Source organism: Argopecten irradians, chromosome 6 (genome assembly GCF_041381155.1).
Source record: "Argopecten irradians isolate NY chromosome 6, Ai_NY, whole genome shotgun sequence".
Lineage (NCBI taxonomy): Eukaryota > Metazoa > Mollusca > Bivalvia > Pectinida > Pectinidae > Argopecten > Argopecten irradians.
The window spans coordinates 36,835,619-36,861,635 of record NC_091139.1 but is presented as its reverse complement, the minus strand read 5'-3'; the positions used below and the strand labels follow the sequence as shown (position 1 = coordinate 36,861,635).

The window sequence follows — 26,017 nt, the reverse complement described above, 5'->3', positions numbered from 1 at the left end:
TTACAGTGAATGCGAGATGCCTGCAGTTAACATGACCATACAGTGAAGATAGGATGCCTACATTTAACATGACCTTACAGTAAATGCGAGATGCCTGCAGTTAACATGACCATACAGTGAAGATGGGATACAGTAAATGCAAGATGCCTGCAGTTAAACATGGACCATACAGTGAAGATGGATACTTACCTTTTGGTTGGTTGTATTGCCCCTGAGACATATTCTTGTCCATGAAGTGACCTTGTTCCTCCATGTTATTTCTTGGACCATCATCCCTTTGTTGTTTTTTATCTTTTGATCTGAAGTTTTTGAATTTCTCTCTTTCTTCTCTGAATAAAAAAAAAAAAGCAAAAACAAATTTGATATTTATGAGAAAGCACAAAGACCAGATATTGAACTAGTAATTAGCTAAGTTTTTAGGTTTTGTTCTCTATTCACAACCCATAGTACATAAATGTTCTTTTAATCCAGAGAAAATGCATTTGTGCAATCCTAATCTAGAACAAAATTTATGCTGAAAAGACCCTGAGATTTGATAATGACTAAAATATGCATACTTACAGTACTTACAGTAATTGATTGTTAGGTGACTCATAAAAGACAAAGTTAAATCCATGTTCATTGATCACTTTACTGACTTCAGAAAATCTTTTGTGATTATTAGTCAACAGAGCTTAAAATCTTTAATACTGCTAATAAACTATGGGTGTCGAGTTTGAAACCTAATTGACACAATTGATAGGTATTAGTTATACATTGTTTTCCTAAGCTGTACACTTGTTGCAGTGCAAAAGACATAAAACAGCAGAAATAAAGCAAACTCTGAGAAGTGAAATCACCTTTCTTTCCTTTGAAGGACTTTTGGACACTCCTTGGCAATGTGGCCGATCTTGTTACACACCCGACAGCACCGGTCACTTGGAGGAGCACCTTGAGACAGCTTGGTCTTGTCAAAGAAATATTCCTGTCACATAAAAATGGTCAATATATTAATAAGTCCCTAGTAAAAGAAGGGAAATAATCCTGTCACAAAAATGACCATTTTATTATTAAGTCCATAGAAAGAAAGTCATGTCACAAATTGGGAAAATTTTATTTAAATAAGAATATAACACAGTGGATCCTGGATAATACGAATACTTGTGTCCTCAGCCCAACTCAACTGGACTGCAAAGTTTCCAGATTTCCAGATTTAGTCAATTAATGGTCAAATCCGTTTTCAAATATTTTGTTTAGATTGTGAGATTTCTGGACGATTTCTGCCCGGATTATTGTGGGTTCACTGCAGTTATACTACAAACAAAAGATCCCAGAGGGATCTGGGCGCACACCAAAGAATGATCTTTGTCTAACAAATGAAAGAGGGATCTTTTCTCTGCTTTTCAAACTTAAACTTCTTTTCTCTGTTTTTCAAACTTAAACTTATGTTCTCTGCTTTTTAAACTTAAAGCCATCAAAATCCAAGATGGTGGCAGTCCCAAAATGCAATAGGCAGAAATAGGTCCCTAGAAGAACCTGCAAATAAAATTAGAGAAAAATCTCTCCAGTACTTTCTGAGAAATAGCAGTAACAAACCTAAATTATCAAAATCCAAGATGGCGGCCTTTTTGCCAGCTTGTTGACTCATCAAACCCAAAATGCAATAAGCACAACTAGGGGAACATAGATATGAAATTTGAGACAGATCCCTTCATTACTTTCTGAGAAATAGCGGTACAAACTTCAACTACCAAAATCTAAGATGACGGCTGGTCGGCCATCTTGTTGACCGATCCGTCCCAAAATCCGAAATGCAATATGAGTAACTAGGGCCTTAGGGGAACCTACATATGAAATTTGGAAATGATCCTTTCCGAGAAATAGCGGTAACAAACTTTAACTATCAAAATTCAAGATGGCTGCCTGGTGGCCATCTTGTTGACCGATCAGTCCCAACATGCAATATGCACAACTAGGACCCTAGGGAAACCTATATGTGAAACTAGAGAATGATCACTTCAGCACTTTCTGAGAAATAGCAGTAACATGAATTGTAAACGGACGGAAGGATGGATGACGGAGCATGCACGTGGGCTAGTAAACTTACCGCAGGAGCTGTGCAAGACTTTGGTAATTCTGCAGGCGTGCCATACAGCTCTCGACCTCTGATAAATGTCTTCATAATGTACTGGTTCACTAGATATGGAGGAAATAACAGAGAAAATGTTGATAAAAGTTTGTAACATATTGAGTTAGAAATGTCTATGACATAAATCATGCACTTAAATATTACATTGGAACATAACAGGACTAGGACAAAACTGTAAAGGACAGAAAGGAGAAAAGAGAAACAAGACAGGAGTAACAGTATAAGTTCATTTCATAGCGGGTACATAAAAACCTGGATACACAAACTTCATACCCTCAAAAGAGAACGTGTTTCCTATAACTGAATCTGGAACTAACAAAGTTTTAAAGCTTTCTAAATCCTATACGACAGGTGCACTGCTTCAAAATTACGTTGTTTTTTAATTACATGTAATAGTTAATAGAAAGTAAACTTCATCATAAACAGTGCTAAAATATAAAACCTAACACTAAAAAACATATATCTGAAATATAAAACATTGCTTTCAGAAAAGATCAATAGAATCTATTTTTGAGTCATTTCAATATGCTGCTTGTTTTTAGGGGAACTGTTGTAAGGTAATAACCATTTGTAAGAAGGCAATACTTACTCTTCTGTGATAGACCTCCACCAAGATTTTGCCCCAGATCAAAAGGATCTGAAAAACAAAGAAAGGTCATTTACCATATCACAACATCACGGCAATATTGTACACAAAGGTTATTTATTCTAAGCATTCAAGAACTTATAACAGTTGAAAACTCTAGACAAAACTAATTTCTCCATTTGAATCATGGATTTAATTATACTTCTGAAAAAATGACTATACCCTAAACATTGAATCTCTTAATAATTAGGATATAGATCAAACATAAATCCAGATGAGGGGAGCTATAGACCCTTGTATAGAGTGTAGCCTAATCAACAAGTATAATATGTATCTCATTTTGTATAATTCCAAACCTTAAATTAACATACTCTTTTGTTTTAAAATGTGATGAAACTAATGACAATGATTTTTAATCTACAACTTATACCGTTCACAAACTGTTTCTAGCACTTGTAACTTAAATCCCTATCTATACCAGCTGTACTTACCCTCGATGGCTATACACTTGCCATTCCACAACTTCTCAAACCGTGTGAGAGGCTCCGACATCCTGATACACACAACGTTATCCTTGATGGAGAACTCTTCTGTGTAGAAAACAAACATGCCCAACCATAACTCTCCCAAACTCTGCTGGTTCTTGCACTTCCAAATTTTAGGCTGAAATGTTGAAATTAAATAAAATCAGTATCATTATCCATCGATGCTGAGAATTACTGGTATTGAGCTTGAAATCAGCTTTCATATTTGAAAGTAGTGGTTTCAAGTTAAAAGTTATTACAATGTTACCAAAGAATATCCAAGTAAGCACAATGATATAAATTCAGACATTCAGAGTTGCCAGACACTTTGATTTCCATATTTCAATATTTATATATATATATATATATTACCACCAAGCAGACATCTTAACAATGTTTGCACTGAAAACAAAGGTAATATTTACCAATGTATCCACATCTTCAAAGTACCACGTGTTCCAGCCATCTACAATCCTCTCTGGCTTCCTCCCGGGGTACAGCTGTAATGTAGATACAATTCTAGTGTCAACACATTTGTATTTAATGGGAATAATTCACATACCAGGTGATACTGATAACGTTTGTGTGGTACTAGTATCTCCAAAGGTGATGGAACGTCACTCTTTGTTATTTTCCCGCTGAAATGATTTAGCGTGGGATGTCATTGTACAACGTCATTCCATCACTATAGATACATTAGTCCCTGCAACAAGCGTTATCGAGAGTGTCACATGGTATGTGAATTATTCCCATTTTAGATACCAGGATTAACAACTGTAAGGAATTCAAGGGCCTGGCTCCGATTTCTAGAAACAAGAGTTCAGACTTAAGTCAAAACTAAAGTTTTTTTACCTTATATAACTATGAATACTTTTGATTTTAAGTCAGTTTTTGACTAAAGTTTGTTTGGAGGAATCGAGGCCTGGTCATTTATAAAAAGAAAACTACTATTAAAGAGTGAAAGGAATGTCATATCAAACGGTTCAGGCAGAAAGAGAACACACCTCCTGTAGGACAGGTAGGACTGCTGGTTTACATTGCTGGAGGTAGTAGATAAGGAGGAGGATGTAGGCGTAGGAGGACAGACTTCCTCTCGAGGCATCACCAATCTCACAAATCTGTACGTTAACCAAAAGGGATTTAAGCATTACATTAATATATATATTGTATCATTTATGTGACAAGATTTGCATGACCATATAAGATCACATCATGTATCAATCTATTACTTAGTTTTATAATAACTGTCATTCCTATTTTCATCAATCTAAAGAATTTGTCAATATAGTTATAGTTTTACATATATATGTCATAAAAACAATACGGCCATTGTGGTGTCATGATTATAAAAATGACATGATGCAGGAATCAATGAACAGAGAACAAAATAGTTTCTTTCAAATCTTACAACGTATCTTGACTTAAAATATTTCAAAGTGTTAAGTTTTTTTTAATACAAGATAATTATCATTATGCATTTTATTTGCTTTGTATGTAAAAGTTTTTAACAAAGAAAGTTTTTAAAACTTGCTTTATAAAATCTAAGAAATAAATACTTATCTATGATTTGACAAAGAAAAGATGAAGGGAACATTTGCAAATGATAGAGCTGAGAATAAAGCTTACCTTAGCAAACACCTTGAATGCGTAGCCGAGACATCGTACTCTGGGATCTAGGGAGGCGTATAACTGGATCATCCTGGTGTTGTAGAGGGCCTGGAGATGGAAAACATCATCAACAAAAACTCTTATAATATTGTATATCTTCAATATAAATGAATTATTACAAAATGTATATAAAACTAATAATGGTAGCTACATACTGCCTGGTGACCGGTCAATTAGGACTAAAAGTCAATACCATGCCACCGATAAGTTTTACAAACTGATGTCTCCCTTAAATTTTTACAGATAATTTATATAAACTTATATCTCCCTTAAATCTAACGGGTAAATTATACAAACTGATGTCTCCCTTAAATCTAACAGGTAAATTATATAAACTGATGTGTCCCTTCGATCTAACAGATAAGTTATACAAACTGATGTATCCCTTAAATCTAACAGGTAAATTATACAAACTGATGTCTCCCTTAAATCTAACAGGTAAATTATACAAACTGATGTCTTAAATCCCTTAAATCTAAACTGATGTCTCCCTTAAATTATTATACAAACTGATGTCTCCCTTAATTCTTACAGATAAGTTATATAAACTATGTCTCCCTTAAATCTTAACAAGCAATTATACAAAGGCTGAAATCCTTACAAACAAATGTCTCCCTTGACGATGGGAATCTTACAGATATGTTATACAACACTGTAAATGTACCTCTGATCTAAAACAAATCTTACAAGCCTCAGGTTATAACAAGGTCCACTGATGTCTCCTTCCAAAATCCAATGCGTCATATCAAAGTTTGAACTTGACGATGTGACCTTGAAAACGTATGGTGATAGGAAACACATTGTACAGACCTCTGATATGCTTGCTTCAGCTTGCCTGTGTGACTGCCTCTGAATTATTGTCAAGGAACTCCAGATTCCCTTAGTAAATCTTACAATTGAAGGCAAGGCTAATATTTGGCAGAGATGTAATCAAATGCATTCTGGTGAAACAGTATATTCAAAGTACATGTCTCCCAAAAAAAAAACAAATCTGTTGATATTTCCGGATAAACAAAAACTTGCCAGGCTGTTGAAATGGAAACAAGCAAATAATTCATCCTGGAGCAAAACTTCTTTTTAGAAATTTATCATGTGCAAGCTAAACTATAAAGAAATCCCAACATTTGGTTCCCAGACGGTTTTCTTCAAGGTCCAGACTCTGATAGTAAATCCCAAACATTATGAAACCAAATAGTTGGTATTTGTAATCTGCCCATGAAAACAACTTAAAATGAGCTCTAAAACTAACAGAAATATTGTATGTTGGGTTTCCAAAGTATAAAATGTCAAAGGTTGAGGGATTTTTGCTATAAAGTTCATTTTTTGAAACAAATCATTGATACAAACATAATGAGTTTACATCATTGTGCTGCTAAAGCATGGATGTACTTCTACTTTAGTACATACGTCACAAACTTGTGTCTTTACAAATCACGTATAAACATTGTAATAAAAGTACTTTTACCTCACATTTGTGGGCCGATTCCCAAAAGAGGCACAAATCCTATAGGAACCAACATATCACTTTGACTCTATTTTTAAATCCAAATCCATTGTGTAAGAACCAAATAGATATTAAGCTCAGCATACTGTAATTAAACAAAGAAACTTAATGAGCTTAAAACTAATGTAATATTGTTAGCCTGGGTTTCCAAACAATCTAAATCAGTAACAAAGGTCCATCGAATCAATGAAATTTGCAAAAATTATGTACTTTTTTTTTAGGTATGAAAGTAACCAAGTCTAAATAGGAAAATCCAAATCATTGTTAAAGATTTGTAGGCATGGAATATAAAAATTAAGGGTAAATAGTCACAAGTAACTGGCCTGTTTGCTGGTACTTACAAAGTCACCCTTCATAAATCATTAGTAGGTACTTGACCATGTATAATAACTTTTAACATTTGTATCACATTGCTAGTCATCAATAATGGAGCATCCTATCTGAGCCAGATTTTGAACCGATGACTCTATATTCTCAACTAATATATGAAATTTGAGTTCTTCCTTACAAAACATTGGCATATTTAGAGAAATGTACCAATTAGACATACAGTAGATATGAAGTCCATCCCGAAAAATAATGGCCATTCGTGTGCCGGCCATATATTTCTGATGGATCAGCTTCATATCAATTGCATATGCAAAATAACTAGAAAAATAATCTGTAAATTTGAGAAGATAACTTATACTTTCTTAAATCATAACAAAATTCTACATAACTATTTATGTATATCTTTTTAATTTCATGTATCATCTTGTTGATGATGGTCCCAAGTTCAATATACGGAACTAGGGTAATAGGGGAAGCTTATATGAAATTAATTAAAAGAAAATTTGGATTTCTAAGAAATAGCAAGATGGAACTAATTGTTTTAAATTTAAAACCGGACAATTGTATTTAATACGCTTTTAAATTACTTGACGGATTATGGGCACAGGCGATTTAATACATTGTTCTGATGCAACGGAAGGGCCTAAAAATATTTTATAAAAAGGACCAGATAGGAATTCATAGCCGGATATAATTCCCATCTGGCTAAAAACAATTAAATAGGTATACACAAACCTTGACATTTAAGAATGGAATATCACAGAGATGCCTGGAACTTTTGCAAAGTAAATAAATTACCATTTTACCATGAATTTTCACATCATGTTTCCTTGTAAAAAATAATGTAAAATGAACTACCATGGATAACAAAATAACAAAAACTCCTGAATAAACTCCTCTATGTGCTCTATGAAGATATCCCAAAAATAATCTCCATTTCACAGTTGTCCTTACTGCAAAATCTTATTACAGAAAAATCTGACCCTGTTTTCAGCAGTTATGATTACAGAACTACTTATACAATTTATTATTTGACATGTGATAAAATAGCAAAAGGTACATATACTATGTAAACTATAAGGCCAATATCTTATATAAAGTTTTTCATGATAGGAGATTTACAAAATATTTAGAGTAAATTCCTTCAGAAATGTTGTGGTCAAAAATGATGATATTTTGAATGTTTCTATAAATTTTACGGAAAAAATGCAAAAATTAAACCTAAAAATAGCAAAAGGCACACTTATAGACCATAAGACCAATGTGTGTATGAAGTTTCGTGGAAATGATCTCTACTGGTTTTAGAATTAGCTCCGGTTTGAAACCATTCGTTACGGACGGATGGGACAGACGGAGGGACGGATGGACAGAACCCCCATTGTATATCCCCCGCCAACTTCGTTGGGCAGGGGATAATAAACTGATGTGTCCCTTCAATCGTACAAATGATAAGTAAAACAATGATTATGTCTCCCTTAAATCTAACAGGTAAATTATACAAACTGATGTCTCCCCTTAAAATCTATAACAGCGTAAATTACACAAAAAGTGATGTCTCCTTAAATCTTACAGAAATAAGTTATATAAACTGATGTCTCCCTTGAATCTAACAGGTAAAATTATACAAACTGATGACTCCCTTGAATTTACAGATAAGTTATACAAAATGATGTTCTCTAAACAAATCTTACAAGGCACGGTTATAAAAGCTGATGTCTCCTTCCAAGCGACTGCGTCTGTGTTTGAAACTTGACGATGGGGACCTTGGCCGGTGGTGATAGGAAACACATTGTACAGACCTCTCTGTGCTGCTTCAGCTTCTGTGTGACCGCCTCATTATTGTTCACAGGGTCTCAGACCCTTAGTAAATCAAATGAAGGCCATATTTGGCAGAGATGTAATGTGCATTCTGGTGAAAACAGTATTCAAGTAAAAACAAAATAAAAAAGATTATCTGTTGATATTTCCGGATAAACAAAACTTGCCAGGCTGTTGAAATGGAAAGTCAAGCAACTAATAATTCATTGGAGCAAAATCTTACAGAAATTTATAGGCAAGCTAAATATAAAGATCCAACATTTGTGTTTCAGATTCCACATTTTTGGAAATAATGACATTATAAAGTACATCATTTGAAGTAAGTCCCATGAAAACAAAAAATTTCTAAAACATATGTTATCAGTATATGATTGAAGGAACCTATAAAGTTCAACTTTTTTAAAATTGATACAAACATATTGAATTTACACGGGTGCTGCTAAACATGTACTTCTACTTTTAGTACATACACACTCCACATGTGTCTTTTTATTATACTGTAATCAGAAAGTACCAACCTCACCAGTGCCTTCCCATGAAGGTCAAAATAGGTTCAACATCACTCTGTTTAAATTCACAAATCCCATTGTGTGAAGAACCAAATCCTCTTTTGAGCTCAGCATTGTAAATAAAACAAAGAAATTAAACTGAGCTCTAAAACTAACTTAATGATTCAGCCACCTGGGTTTCCGCTATTCTCAAATCAGTCACAAGTTCGAAAAAGGGATATTTTGCAAAAATCTGCCATTTTCAGGATTTTGAAATCTTACCAGTAGATCTAAATCATAACTTAAATCATTGTTTAATTTGTAGGCATGGAATAAATTTTCACAATTGATTGTTCAACACCATTATACACACTTAGTCCCCCAAATCTTTACCCCCTTTTTATCCTGTAAATTGCAACAAATCTCATGAAAAAGGTGCTCACTGTGCACTATATGCGCAAAAAATGATGTAATACCAGTTAGATGGCTATTTTCAGAGAAATTGATTTGGCAGTAATCATGACTGTATGGCATCCCCTTTAAGACCCCCATTTACCAATTTTCATGCTGTAAAATTTGAAAACAGGAAGTTTTGCCCAGCGACAATTTTTAAAATTTTCATCATATTGATTTACATCCTTAATAGCCCTTTCTATAGGTTTCATTTTTATTGAAATCAGAGACCATTTTTATAAAAAATTTCCACAGCGGCCTTCTTATCAAACTCTGAAGCATTTCTTGGATGTACAGCCACAAAACACTCTTTACAAATATCCTTTCCTTGTCTGTTTTCACATGTTAGCATTCGCCATGGAATTAAAATGTAAAATCTGTTAGACCAAATTTCATACACAGATCAGTTAAAGTTAAATTGTATCGAAAGCTGATTCAGGATAATAAGCTGATAACTTTAGCGGCCATTCTTTTGTCTAAATTAAATCATTTACGAAAACCTTTGCTTTATTGTTTTCGCCATCCCTAAAATCAAAAACCGAGATTATCTGTCATACCAAAATCACTTTTCATTGAGATAGAAAACCACCTGAAAACAGGAAGTTCTCCAGCAGCCTCTTGGAATACTTAAATCTTTACGAAAATGTTTTTCATTTGTTTGCAATCCCTTAATAAAATACATACCAATTTTCTTTGAGATCGGAGACCGAAACCTGAAAACAGGAAGTGGGCCAGCACATGTTTTCTTGGAATACTTAAATCTTTACGAAAATGTTTCATGAGTTCGCCATCACTTAAAACCCCCATAGACCAATTTTCAGGAGATCAGACAGATCAGAAACCTGAAAACAGGAAGTTGGCCAGCGGCCATCTTGGAATACCAAAATCTTTACTCTTTTGCATGTTGTTCGCCATCCCTTAAAACCCCTCTATCGAATTTTCATTGAGATAGAAGACCGAAACCTGATGAAAACTTTGGGCCAGCGGCCATCTTGGAATACTAAAATCTTTACAAAAACCTTGCATGCATTAAATTTGCCATTTAAAACCCCTATATACCAATTTTCTTTGAGATCGGAGACCGAAACCTGAAAACAGGAAGTTTATAGCCATCTTGGAATATAAAAATCTTCATAACCAGGGAATTCTTTTGTTTTCATGATGTTCGCCATCCCTTAAAACCCCCGTCACCAATGAAGCAAGATCGGAGACCGAAACCTGAAAACAGGAAATGTATTTGGCGGCCAAATGGACTTCCGGTTGGGAAAAAAAAAAACCTTTATGCACAATCCCATACCCTAATGAATATGTATGTGAAGTTTCGAGATCAAACAGTAGTTTCTGAGAAAATGGGGTAATCGCTATGCGGAAGTAAACCAGAATGTATTTCAGAATAGGAAAAAATAAATGTAGAAATAATAAAATAAATAAGAAGGAAAAAGCAAAAAACTTCTTTCTTACGGCATATTTAGAAATTAACTGTTACCAGATTAGACATACAGTAGATATGAAGTCCATCCGGAAGAAACATTAATAGCACCCATTCGTGTGCCATGAATATTTATATTTCTGACGGATGCGCTTCATATCAACTGTATGTCTAATCTGGTAACAGCTTATAACTTATATTTCCATTACAATCATTGAAATTCTGAACTATTTATGTATATCTTTTTAATTTCATGATTGTGCTAGTGTTGATGTTACCAAGTTCAATATACGGAACAGCCATTAATATTTAGCTTTTGAATATAATTCCCCGAAAAATGGATTGTAACAAGCAAGATAATGCTATTGCAATTTAAAACCGCACAATTGTAAAAAACGCTTTTAAATTACTTGACCATTATGTATAGGCACAAATATTATTGTTTACATTGTTAGTGATGCAACGGAAACGTTAAATATTTATATGCTTGACCAGATAGGAATTTCATAGCCGAATATTTCCCATCTGTTTTAACATAGATTATATAGCAACCGAAAGAAGAATGGTAATATCAAGATTATGAACTCCTTATATAAATAAATTCCTACATCAACATTGTCAGTATAACTACGATAATGTAAATATCTCTACCTGGGAACCTCTCCTGAATAAACTCCTCTAGCTCCATCCTGATATCGTCTCTGTCTTCCATTTCATCATCCTTTACTGCAAAATCTCCTACAGAAAAATGACCCTGTTCTTTAGTTATATCACAACTACATATACAATTACTTAACATGTGATAAAATATCAATGGTACATATATATGTATATGCTATTGGAAAATATCTTATCATTTAGTTTTGATTTATAAGATTTAACATCTTATTTACAAACTAGTGTTGTGGTGTGTGAATGTCTATATGTTTTTGGGAGGCTGCGGTATCCATTATTGTACTGCCAAACTTACTTGGAACCTGTTTGATTGTGTTGGTAAGACTTTTAAGAAATGATTTGTTCATTTTAGGCAGTGGTTTGAGGTCAGGGAGTGTCTCGTCAGGACAGGAGTTCTTCAGGTGACCTTCCTTCTCACAGATACTGCAGAAGACCACAGGGCCCTGGATAAAAAAATAGCACTGATGATCACAGGGTCCTGGATAAAAAACTATTATTGATGATCACAGGGTCCTGGATAAAAACACTATTACTGATGATCACAGGGTCCTGGATAACAAAATAGTACTGATGATCACAGAGTCCTGGATAAAAACACTATTACTGATGATCACAGGGTCCTTGATAACAAAATAATACTGATAATCACAGGGTCCTGGATAACAAAATAATATTGACGATCACAGGGTCCTAGATAACAAAATAATATTGATGATCACAGGGTCCTGGATAAAATTATTATTAATTGATTATCACAGAGCTTTGTAAAAGAAAACTTAAAATATATATATTGATACACACAAGTTCTCAGAAGTCATTTATCTTGTAACATGTTTAGGTAAGTGAACTTGAAGAAAACTAAAAATGTGAAGAGAGGATGATATATTTAATATTGTTACATAAACTGGTTAGACCAACTAATTTTGGTCAAAAAGACAGTTACCTTTCCATCAGTGAACTTTTTCTCCAAAAACTCAAAGTCATACTCAAGATCCAGAGCAACTCCTGAATTTGGGCTATTGTGTTCCGGTTCTGAAGTACATGGTACATTCTTGGAATCAGATTCATTACTGTTTGTTTTTCTTTGTACATTCTTCTTCCTTTGAATCAGACTCCACAGAACATTCCACATCTTCCGAATTCACTTCAGGATCCTTAATAGAACCTTGATCCTCTTTTGAGTCACTTTCCTCCTGACTATTATCTGTAGCCTCCTCTTTTGATTCAGCCACATCCGCTATTGTATTTTGAGTTTTTCCCTCTATTTTTACTTTGGATTTCACATACACTTTCATCATCAAGCACCAAATTTTCACATTTTTCAACAATACACACTTCACTAGAATCTTTATCCTTTTTATCCTGTAATGTTAATTCTGATAAGGTGCTCACTAACGAGTCCTTGTGTTGGTCTGATTCCGAAGGAATGTTAGAGGATTTCTCATCAGAATGGTTGACAGACTCGGCTTTATCACAACCGCAGCTGTCAATTAATTCAGTATTTTCTGTTTGAGACAGCTGTCTTGATTTACTCGTGTCTTCCCCAGTAGGTTTCGTGTTACAATCAGTGCCCTGTTTAATTTCCTGTTCCTTCTCTGCACTATTCTCTGTATCACACTCCTCGGACATATCTTCCTTGTCTGTTTTCACTGTTCCCTGCGTAGATGTAAAATCAAGTTGCTTACATACACCACTGGTGTTCTGTCGATCATCATGCTTATCATTGTCTTCCACTTTAATAGCATTACCTTCATCATCCAGCTCTTCCTCAGATGAGCCTAATATCACAACATCCGAGTTATCGTCATCCACCTCCTCCTCATCTTCTTCAACAGCGGCTTTCTCTACGCTTTTCTTTTGTGACGATTGTTCTTTCTCTTTCGACTTTGCCTCCTTAGTCTGTCTTTCTCTTTCAGCCTTGGCCTTGAGTCTGGTCTTCTCAAGTACATCTTTCTGTTGGACTGTTAATTTGCTGTAGTTTGTAGGCAGACTGAAGTAGTAGTAGGACTTCCTCAGACAGTCCCAGATATATTGGAAAACCTCGTAGTTAGTCACAGACCGAGCAGCATTTCTCTTTGTGGAGAGATGGATCTAGGGAGATAAAATACAACATGATTACTTTTGGAGAGCAATTTCAATCACATCAAATCATGATTTTCTTTCAACAGAAATTTAATTCAATATTTCCACACACTGAATAAGCTTATTTCAAATAGGTAAAGGTAAAATAACCTACAAATCAAACTATAATTGAACCTCGTCAATCTGAACCAATTTTATATATCAACCTTGTTTAATTCAAACGTATTTGAACACCCTAACACCAAAGCAATCAAACCCCATTATCACTTTAAAATTTATCATATAGTTGAGATCACTTTGAGAAAATGAGGATCTGCTATGTATAAACTGAATGTATGTTGTTTTAAGGGAAAACTCAGAACTCAAAAAAAGAACTCAAAAACATAGGATCGCAAAATTATTCTTAACGACTCCTTTATACTATCTTTTCTGAAATGAACACTCACTTAAAATCCTAAATACACTAAATTGTCACATTTGAATATGTCGATTATTCACCTTCAATAGCAACCCTCTTTGTGTTCCATTTCTTTTGAGCCCTTGTGAGGTATTTTTTTTGTCGCAGGGAGATCACATACTGGCTGTTATCAAACTCAAGGCAGTAAAACCGCATCATGTCCAGCCACAAGGCACCAACACTCATTGTGTTCTTAGTGCGCCAGTTAGCAGCCTGGAATCAAATTGTAATCAGTTCTGGTTTAGTGCATTTTTTAACTTTATGCAGTGAGTTAAAGTCATTGTGTCAGATCTAGCTGTTTTAAACATGTTCACAATACCTTTAATAAACTTGATACTTTATACACAAGGTGATATTTAGTTTTGTCTAACAGGAAAACAACAATTCATTCTATCAAAAATACATACAAAATCTATCATTTCATAGAAAATCAGCTAAATATTTTTCAACCAAAAAAAGTTAGCAAACTAAAGTTCTATTTTCATAATTCATATACATGTACATAGACGTATTCTGTCACAGAGGCACAAATTATTTGAACATTAATTGAGTTTTATAATAACAAGATATGAATAAAATACTAACTGTTTCTTTGATCTTTGAAAAGTTTGCCTCTTCTGGTGGAGGTGTCCTCTTTCTTTTCATTGGTGACTTACTGTCTTCTTCGTCAAGTCCCTTGGAAAACAGAAACAGCACATTTATTTATAATACAGAAGAGGCACCAGAATTTCATAAGGTCAAAGGTCAAGGCCACAGCCTATCCAGTGTCTATACCGTTTTGGATATTATGAATTCAAGTGAGTTTTCTCCCAAATAAAGATGGCTATATTTGGTGTTTGGCAGCAGGCAGCAATTCATTATTTGACATGGTTTTTTTTTTTTTTTTTTTTTTTTTTTCAATTTGGCATATTACATCTTAAAATCAATTCAAGTGTCAGAGTAAAATATTTACAGCAGAACTCTCCTTATAAGTTATAGAAGGTGACCTTGAATATAGGATATGAACTTCAGTACAAAGGGAATCAAAAGGATGCTTGTGCCAAGTGATTATCAACCAGTACACTATTATGTTAATCAAGCATCCTGATCAACATTACAAAGAGAACTTACTGAATTAAGTTTATTAAGCATCCTAATCAATGAGAATGTACCAGGTCCAGTACAGGTAGGACAGCCAGGGTACACTTCTGTAGATACTTCACAACTTACCAGGTCCAGTACAGGTAGGACAGCTGGGGACACTTCTGTAGATAGTACACAACTTACCAGGTCCAGTACAGGTAGGACAGCTGGGTACACTTCTGTAGATAGTTCACACTTACCAGGTCCAGTACAGGTAGGACAGCTGGGGTACACTTCTGTAGATAGTACACTACTTACCAGGTCCAGTACAGGTAGGACAGCCGAGGTACACTTCTGTAGATAGTACACAACTTACCAGGTCCAGTACAGGTAGGACAGCTGGGGTACACTTCTGTAGATAGTACACAACTTACCAGGTCCAGTACAGGTAGGACAGCCGGGGTACACTTCTGTAGATAGTACACTACTTACCAGGTCCAGTACAGGTAGGACAGCCGGGGTACACTTCTGTAGATAGTACACAACTTACCAGGTCCAGTACAGGTAGGACAGCCGGGTACATTCTGTAGATAGTACAGCTTACGAGTACAGGTAGGACAGCCGGGTACACTTCTGTAGATAGTACACAACTTACCAGGTCCAGTACAGGTAGGACAGCCGGGTACACTTCTGTAGATAGTACACAACTTACCAGGTCCAGTACAGGTAGGACAGCCGGGGTACACTTCTGTAGATAGTACACAACTTACCAGGTCCAGTACAGGTAGGACAGCCGGGGTACACTTCTGTAGATAGTACACAACTTACCAGGTCCAGTACAGGTAGGACAGCCGGGGTACACTTCTGTAGATAGTACACAACTTACCAGGTCCAGTACAGGTAGGACAGCTGGGGTACACTTCTGTAGATAGTACACAACTTACCAGGTCCAGTACAGGTAGGACAGCCGGGTACACTTCTGTAGATAGTACACAACTTACCAGGTCCAGTACAGGTAGGACAGCCGGGGTACATTTCTGTAGATAGTACACAACTTACCAGGTCCAGTACAGGTAGGACAGCTGGGGTACACTTCTGTAGATAGTACACAACTTACCAGGTCCAGTACAGGTAGGACAGCCGGGGTACACTTCTGTAGATAGTACACAACTTACCAGGTCCAGTACAGGTAGGACAGCCGGGGTACACTTCTGTAGATAGTACACAACTTACCAGGTCCAGTACAGGTAGGACAGCTGGGGTACACTTCTGTAGATAGTACACAACTTACCAGGTCCAGTACAGGTAGGACAGCTGGGGTACACTTCTGTAGATAGTACACAACTTACCAGGTCCAGTACAGGTAGGACAGCTGGGGTATACTTCTGTATATAGTACAAAACTTACCAGGTCCAGTACAGGTAGGACAGCTGGGGTACACTTCTGTAGATACTTCACAACTTACCAGGTGCAATACAGATAGGACAGCTGGGGTACACTTCTGTAGATAGTACACAACTTACCAGGTCCAGTACAGGTAGGACAGCTGGGGTACACTTCTGTAGATACTTCACAACTTACCAGGTGCAATACAGATAGGACAGCTGGGGTACACTTCTGTAGATAGTACACAACTTACCAGGTCCAGTACAGGTAGGACAGCTGGGGTATACTTCTGTATATAGTACAAAACTTACCAGGTCCAGTACAGGTAGGACAGCCGGGGTACACTTCTGTAGATAGTACACAACTTACCAGGTCCAGTACAGGTAGGACAGCCGGGGTACACTTCTGTAGATAGTACACAACTTACCAGGTCCAGTACAGGTAGGACAGCCGGGGTACACTTCTGTAGATAGTACACAACTTACCAGGTCCAGTACAGGTAGGACAGCCGGGGTACACTTCTGTAGATAGTACACAACTTACCAGGTCCAGTAGGACAGGTACACTCTGTAGATAGTACACAACTTACCGGGGTAGGACACTTTCTGTAGATAGTACACAACTTACCAGGTCCAGTACAGGTAGGACAGCCGGGGTACACTTCTGTAGATAGTACACAACTTACCAGGTCCAGTACAGGTAGGACAGCCGGGGTAACACTTCTGTAGATAGTACACAACTTACCAGGTCAGTACAGGTTACCAGGGGTCCAGTAGTACAGGTAGGACAGCAGCGGGGTACACTTCTGTAGATAGTACACAACTTACCAGGTCCAGTACAGGTAGGACAGCCGGGGTACACTTCTGTAGATAGTACACAACTTACCAGGTCCAGTACAGGTAGGACAGCCGGGGTACACTTCTGTAGATAGTACACAACTTACCAGGTCCAGTACAGGTAGGACAGCCGGGGTACACTTCTGTAGATAGTACACACTTACCAGGTCCAGTACAGGTAGGACAGCCGGGGTACACTTCTGTAGATAGTACACAACTTACCAGGTCCAGTACAGGTAGGACAGCCGGGGTACACTTCTGTAGATAGTACAAAACTTACCAGGTCCAGTACAGGTAGGACAGCCGGGGTACACTTCTGTAGATAGTACACAACTTACCAGGTCCAGTACAGGTAGGACAGCTGGGGTACATTTCTGTAGATAGTACACAACTTACCAGGTCCAGTACAGGTAGGACAGCCGAGGTACACTTCTGTAGATAGTACACAACTTACCAGGTCCAGTACAGGTAGGACAGCCGAGGTACATTTCTGTAGATAGTACACAACTTACCAGGTCCAGTACAGGTAGGACAGCCGGGGTACACTTCTGTAGATAGTACACAACTTACCAGGTCCAGTACAGGTAGGACAGCCGGGGTACACTTCTGTAGATAGTACACAACTTACCAGGTCCAGTACAGGTAGGACAGCTGGGGTACACTTCTGTAGATACTTCACAACTTACCAGGTCCAGTACAGGTAGGACAGCTGGGGTACACTTCTGTAGATACTTCACAACTTACCAGGTGCAATACAGTAGGACAGCTGGGGTACACTTCTGTAGATAGTACACAACTTACCAGGTCCAGTACAGGTAGGACAGCCGGGGTACACTTCTGTAGATAGTACACAACTTACCAGGTCCAGTACAGGTAGGACAGCCGGGGTACACTTCTGTAGATAGTACACAACTTACCAGGTCCAGTACAGGTAGGACAGCTGGGGTACACTTCTGTAGATAGTACACTACTTACCAGGTCCAGTACAGGTAGGACAGCTGGGGTACACTTCTGTAGATAGTACACAACTTACCAGGTCCAGTACAGGTAGGACAGCCGGGGTACATTTCTGTAGATAGTACACAACTTACCAGGTCCAGTACAGGTAGGACAGCCGGGGTACATTTCTGTAGATAGTACACAACTTACCAGGTCCAGTACAGGTAGGACAGCTGGGGTACATTTCTGTAGATAGTACACAACTTACCAGGTCCAGTACAGGTAGGACAGCCGAGGTACACTTCTGTAGATACTTCACAACTTACCAGGTCCAGTACAGGTAGGACAGCTGGGGTACATTTCTGTAGATAGTACACAACTTACCAGGTCCAGTACAGGTAGGACAGCTGGGGTACATTTCTGTAGATAGTACACAACTTACCAGGTCCAGTACAGGTAGGACAGCCGGGGTACACTTCTGAAGATAGTACACAACCAACAGGGAGTAACAGTAGGCTGGCAGGGTGCCCTCTTCTTGTTTGTCAATCTTACAGATCTGGGGATGGAAAGGATATAAAATATTTGAAGGGTATAAAATTTTGCTATTTTATCATGTGGTCAAGATCATCTTCACTAATTTAAATAGAATAGAGAGAATGGCAAATTAATTAACCAGTATAGCTTATTGCTGTTTGAAAGTGACTAATGTGTAATCACAAGGAGATCACAAAATGTCCTCTTCATTACATGAAACAACTATATGTATACAGTAATGATTAAACCCATTTAACTAATAAACTGTACACATATTTCTTACCTTAGCAAAGTATCTAAACACGGTTCCCAGCTTTCTGACCCTAGGGTCAATATCTGCGTAGATACACAGCAAAGTGGATGTCTGTGGGGCCAGTGCCCTGGTGATGGTCAGCTGACAGGGTAACGATCCGGTGCGGTCAGAGAAGTAGATACAGGGTATCTTTGATGAGAAATCACTCTTCACATCCTTATAGTCTTCTGTTGATACAAAATTACAATAAAATAACATTCTCCATTATTCAGTTTATTTCTGAGATTTTCTCAATTCATATCATCACAACCAAAGCATCTGATAGCCATTTTTAACTTTTCACATCAAGAATTTTCTAAAAAAAAAAACATCAAAAGAAGTGATTTTCTAAAATTATATAATAACGTAACAATCAATACTTCTTCTAAGGGTAGATAACTCTACATAATAAATTGACCATTTTTATTTATGATTGGACCATAGACGTTTGTTTTAATGCGTATGTTGTTTTAAGAAAACCCTTCACGAAGATGTTTAAGGCCCACATTTAGTTCTGTATTAAAGGCCCACTACCTTTCCGAAACGGCTTTTAATTTTTAAAATAGGAATGTAAAACGAGATCAATAATTTTGTAGAGTCGCAGAAGTTATTAACTATACGTTTACTAACACACTTATCATCACCTTCAGAACTGTTTAATTAGAATAAATAAAATGTTAATTTTCATAACGCGGGTCGTTTTATGTTTCCCGCCGTCGTCCTAAATGCCGCATAGTAGTTGACTATCACTGCGCCAGACGGCAAAACAGCGAAATGAATCTCCACTATTATCGTATATTAGACAGGAAATCTTGCATATATTTGGTGTTGTAACCTCATCTTAAGCCATAGATATATGTTTTCTTTTGTTATTAATGTTTTTAAGAAACCTTTAAATTTTGCTCCGGAAAGGTAGTGGGCCTTTAAAAATTGTCATGATTTGTATTTCACAAATATTTACTAATACATAAACAAACAGCACCATGGACTCAGCAGGAGAAACACAATGCATTAGAGATACACCATTATACTAACCTGAGTCCTTCATGACCTTGAAAGCCTTAGTGAGAGCCTTTGCCTGACTGACATCCCCCTTCACTAGCAGGTCCATGTTAACATCACAGCCTTTCAGAGCTATCCCAGTCTGTGAAGAGCCATACAGCACAACACTCACCTCTGTAAACAAGAATATATATCTGAAACAATTTTGAATTGTTCTTTTTTCATTATCTTTATCTCATTAAATTTTGTTTGTTATAAAACTTGAATTTTGTTTGTGTTAATTTTTTCTCTCATTCGTTTGGTTTCTTTCTCCATCAATCAAATGAAACATAAAGGACATCACCTTTTAAAAGTTATGATAATAGATTCAAATAAATTATCTCACAGAATCAACAGAACCAAACGAACCAGCTATAAGAAACAAACCCCTCTTAATCAAAATGTCTTAGATCAGATAAGGCATAAGTGTTTTCTTTACAGTCTTGTGATGAAATAAAATACATAAACTGGAGCTATACCAGGCTGTGTTTCACGCAGAAATGCCTCCAGTTCCTGGGTAACTTTGGCCCTGTAGGTTAGCTGATCTTGCTGTAGGGCATGTTGGGTATAGATACTATCCAGCAGACTATCAATGGCCGCCACCTGGTCAGATCGTACCACTGGCATCTTCTCCAGGCACGTCTCTATCTTGTTAATCTAATATAATATAACATCATTATGATTGTCACTAGTGGTTCAAAACAGGGCAGCAGAGTATGAAATTAAGGCATGGAAAATAAGTGAAATAGTTACAAGATGTTTATTTGATATGAAATACATGTACACATGTGTTAATACAGAAAGAATGTGCAATTCATTTAACAAAAGATTCTAGAGGGATCTTGGCGCCCACCAAAGAATGATCTGTCTGACAATGGAAACAGTAATCTTTTCTCTGGTTTTCAAACTTTGACTACATCCTGCACATATCACTTCAGTGCTTTCTGAGAAATAGCAGTAAGAAACTTCAATATCAAAATTCAAGATGGCTGCCTGTCGGCCATCTTGTTTACCGCTTAGTCCCAAAACGCAATATGCACAACTAGGGCCCAAGGGGAACCTGCATTTGAAATCCCTTCAGTACTTTCTGAGAAATAGCTGAAACAAGAATTGTTAACAGACGGAAGGTTGGACGGACGATGGACCATGGACGAAAGGCAATTTGAATAGCTCACCATCTGATATCGATGATAGTGGGCTGAAAAGGTTACGATATAGAAAATGTATTTGATATGAATGGGGGATTTTTAACAGTGCATACCTCAATTCTCCTCTTGTGTCTATTGTCCTGCATGTGTCTGTCACAGTCTGCCGGTGTATCCATGTGATAGTCACACAAACGACAAAAGAACTTAGCTTGTACAAATCGTGTGGATTTCTGTAAGGCAATCAATGTTTTATATCAAACAAAAACAAATATAGACATGGTGTTTATGATATAGTTTATATTTCTACAAATGTATTAGAGTTGTCCACCAAAGTCCATCCTTTTCTAAAAAACTGACACATTTCTATGGGTTTAATAGTACCCCAGTATATTGGGGTTATGTAATGGTAATTGGTAATATCAGTTTCAGTATTGTGTCTCTTATTAATAGCATGTATAATATGTTAGCGTTATGTCTGTTTGAGATCGAGGTATATATTAGTGGTATGTCTCCTTGAGATAGAGTTATATATCATTGTTGAGTCTCCTTGAGATAGAGGTATCAATGTTATGTCTCTTTGTAATAACAATACCAGGTGTACTGATGTATCTCTTTGAGGTAATAGTTTGAAGACCAGAAGCAGATGTTAATTACCCACTCTGTAATACAAATCATTCACAAACCTTTTTTAGGGGAAATATTCCATCTTCCTCCAATTTCTTTAGTAATGCTGCATGGGACTCAGCTGGTGACGCCTCTTTGCTTAGTACTTAAATAAAAACAAATGTAATAGTTAGGAGAAATTAGTCATTTGATTAAAAGCAAATCAGATGATGTAATTTATAAAAACATGTGAAATATTTAACTACCACAGCAATACCAAAGCAATCTGTTTTCATCTGTCCAAATTGGAAAATGGCTCGTAAGGAGTAAGAGTCCCCTGGTTATAAAAGCTTAATAGTAAAAACTGTCATTTACCATTACGTTAACAAAGACCTTGCAATGAAAGATTTAAGTCATGATCATGTCAACACTAAGTTTGATGTAATTATTATCATATCTTATCATGTAAATAAAACATGGTGAAGTTTATATATCATTAAATGATAATCATATACATTCATTATGACAGTTTAATTATACTAGTTTCTGTATTAGGTACCTTTTTTAACTTCTGTCGGTTGAGTCTGTTCTATCTTGCTGACAGTGCTTTTAGATTTTTTTCCTGTATCCTTGTTTTTCTTTGATTGATTTTCAGTTGAATCCAATTCTTTGTTGTCATTTGATTTCCCCTCCTCGGTTTTTATTTCTTTCTCCATTTTTGCAGACTTTCCTTCCTCAGCCTTTTTCTTCTTTGGCTTCTTTTTCTTTTCTTTCTTAACAGGCAAGTCCCAAAACTTCTTAACTGCTTCAATTTCCTTATCAGATTTGTTTTCGACATTATCAACATTTACCTGTGCGTTACTATTTTGATCCTGTTCTTTAGTTGTTGGTAAAGCTTCACTACTTTGTGAAGTTTTAAGGTGCCTTTTTGCCTTCAAAATTTTTCTATTTTCATTGTCACTTGAGGAAGGATTGCTGAGGAGACTATCCGAGGATGACAAGCCAGCCTTGGATGGCTGTACTTCTCCTCCCTGGTTATTTTCCATAACTTTACTTCGTCTCTTTCTCGTTTTCTTGCTCCCACTGTCACTTCCTTCATCCTGACCGTTTATTTTTCCTTCTATTGCAGGTTCTTGTTTTCCTTCTATTGCAGGTTCTTGCGTTTTTATACAGATAACAATAGATTCCTCCTTATCATCTTTCTGACTGCTTTGATTTCCACTATTTGGTGGTTTAGCAGACACTGAACTGTCTTCTGGTTTCTTGAAATTTAACAACGACTTTATTCCTAGCTCAATTTCTTGAGTGGATAGATTAGAGTCTGCCATTTCATATAGACTCACATCTCATCTCATTTAATTATCTTCCTTTACATTCCAGCTACTGAGTCTTCCATCTTTCCTACAAAAAAAAGAGAAGATGTTCCTTGTACAACAATTAAACCTTAATTTGGTATAACAAATTAAATGTCACCCAAGAAAGAAAAAAAAATTTCAATGTTCTGTGTTATTTTGTATCAATGATTTGTATCAATGCTTAGGGTTTCCAAGCTGTCGTGGACCTATCTTCTTACTGGTGGTAATATGTTACAGACAGTTCTTGTTAATACAGAGCTGAACTGGTTGACTAAGATGTCAGCTTTAGACTTGCTGTCAGTTACTAACTTTCCTTTCACACTTCAGGGGAGACACTCTGATGTTGTCTTGTTGTTTGGATTAAATATAACGCCAAAAAGGTTTACTGTTGTTGTTTGAAAGACCATCCTGTATCACGGTTAGTTACAATTTAGGTGAGTCTTACATCATAGAGAGCGCAGCGAACTCTTGTGATAGAGGTGTCTCGGTAATGTTATTCTATGTAAATCATCCAATATATGTAGAGTTGGAAAACTTTCTCAAAAACCGGAAGTCATCGCAAGATTACAAAATCACACTCTCGCGTGATTACAAACAAGTCATACTTGAAAAATTTCAAAATGAAAACATCAGTGAAAGATAAACCTTCTAATTTATACTTACCTGAATCTGGCAATTATATTTTGTTCTAAATCTTAACTTAAAAGCCGTTTTATGTGAGCAGTTACTTCGTAATTTTCCGCCTGGCAACGGAGAATGACGTTAAGATATATAATTTGTAGCCACAGTCACATATTTTGGAGAGAGTGAAAGTATACTGTGTTCAATATTGTTTTTCTTATTATAAACTCAATGCTAGTAGTTCGGCAAAGCTATGTATCTGATAGTAAATAATTCTATAAATAGTTTGTAGCAGTTCAGTTAGTCAGCGCACACCATCATCAATAAAAACAAAACACAAGTCATCATCAATAAGACTGATGGGTCAGGAAAGATCACTCTTTCACTGTTGGAAATCCTTTATTTACCTGGCATATTTCTATTTTTATTTACACAGTTAAAAAAAAATCAACAAACGAAAGAAGGCATTAACTGCTGCGCTCTCAGCTAGGCTTTGCCTAAAATTATGGTCAAGTTCCCTAAAATCGTCAGGGACCTCTTTTCGTCATGTTGACAATTTTGCTTATATCTCATGAACTATCGCGTGATTTCATAAAGAGTGTCGTCTGCCAAAGCAGATTTGATCAAGGAAGATTTGTCATGCTTTAAAAAGATTGTGTGCTATAACCAAGTGATTTTATAAAGACAATGTAGCAATATACCCCAAAATGAAGGTATTTTGTTAAGTCCATTTTAAATGAAACTTTAAAACCCTACCGTCAGCATATGACTGTCCACGTGCACTGATCAGCAGTATGTCAACAAAGCACCAGAAGTCACGTGTCTGATCATGTGATTCATAGCCCAGTATTTGGGTTATTGCAAATTATTTTGGCGATTCAACTTACCCGAAATTTTTGGTGCGGTAAACATAATGTTTTTCTATGTAAACAGAGGTGTTCGCCACTTTCCATGACCAAGAGGTTTAAAGACTTAAAATTGATGTAACAACAAGAAATTTTCAGCTTAAACACGATCTCACAAGTGCCTGCTGCTCAAAATTTATTTGGAATGACCCGAATTTTCGTAATAAGCCAAGCAGCCCCCCTGACGAAAATAGGTCCCTATTGTGTCGGCCATCACCCAGCGACCGGCGTGTAGAAATCTTCCGTATCGCGATAGATAAATAACGAATTGATCGACAAATTGTTGTACAAGTAAGACAAAATATTATATATTTGTGTTGATAAAATTGGTACATATTATTTCTTTCTGGTTTGTTGATATACGGAAGATTTGATTACCCTGACGAATATTGGTCCTTCAAGGGTATATTATAGTTTAAAGTACATCCTTTTATTTTTAAAGTATGTCTTCCAAGTGTACTTGAAAAAGAAAAAAAAATAAACAAGTAGCTAGAGTTTCGCTCTTCCCATGACGTGCATGATTCATATTAACCCTGTGGAAATCCTCATATCTGTTTTTTCTATGTCCCGAAATGACTTTTCATAATTTTGTTACCGAAACGTCCAGCCTCAAAAACAAATTCAAACGCATGTCAACTGCGAGTCACAGTAAATTACAAAACGTGTGATTGCATTTAAGTATCCTGATATGTAAAAACTAGAACTATGACCTACGTTTAATCGTTGAACCTAACTAGTCGACATCGAATACGCTAAACATTTTCTAGGTAACTTTTGTAAATCGAAACTAAAAGTTGCAATTCATTATTCACAAATGAGATAAAGTCGATAAAGTATAGCGAGGAAATAGTAAATTATGACAACATGAATACAAAATATCATCAATAAAGATACAAATGCCGGTTGTTCGACATGAAACACATTGAAAATGGACAAAAACACACAAAATCTAATCTCAGTCTACCTGCACAAATTCAAAACATGGACGCCGCCATCTTTAAAATGCATTATGGGTGTAATTTTTGTGATTTTTTTTCTTCTTTTCTGTAAAATATTTTATCCTTATCAAGATTTATGTTAATTATCCTGCAAATATATAGCGAAAATTAAAATAAATATAATTTTGATATATGTTAACATTTTTTTCTTGTTA

The 26,017-nt window shown here is 36.3% G+C and overlaps 1 protein-coding gene across 1 annotated transcript; it reads right to left on the bottom strand.

Annotated features, from left to right (window-relative positions):
• LOC138326495 (terminal uridylyltransferase 7-like) lies at positions 1 to 25,864 on the bottom strand. Its single transcript, XM_069272593.1, is given in 27 exon segments — positions 1 to 20; positions 190 to 329; positions 840 to 964; positions 2,087 to 2,175; positions 2,718 to 2,765; positions 3,206 to 3,377; positions 3,664 to 3,738; positions 4,243 to 4,356; positions 4,865 to 5,002; positions 9,440 to 9,451; positions 10,184 to 10,212; positions 11,580 to 11,666; positions 11,899 to 12,046; positions 12,547 to 12,684; positions 12,686 to 12,880; positions 12,882 to 13,694; positions 13,892 to 13,920; positions 14,184 to 14,355; positions 14,728 to 14,817; positions 18,808 to 18,921; positions 19,183 to 19,379; positions 20,227 to 20,367; positions 20,712 to 20,889; positions 21,494 to 21,610; positions 22,064 to 22,149; positions 22,543 to 23,384; positions 25,829 to 25,864. Coding segments are annotated over 26 exon segments (4,236 nt in total). The 5' UTR covers positions 23,312 to 23,384; positions 25,829 to 25,864.
• Positions 25,865 to 26,017: the final 153 nt, after the last annotated feature.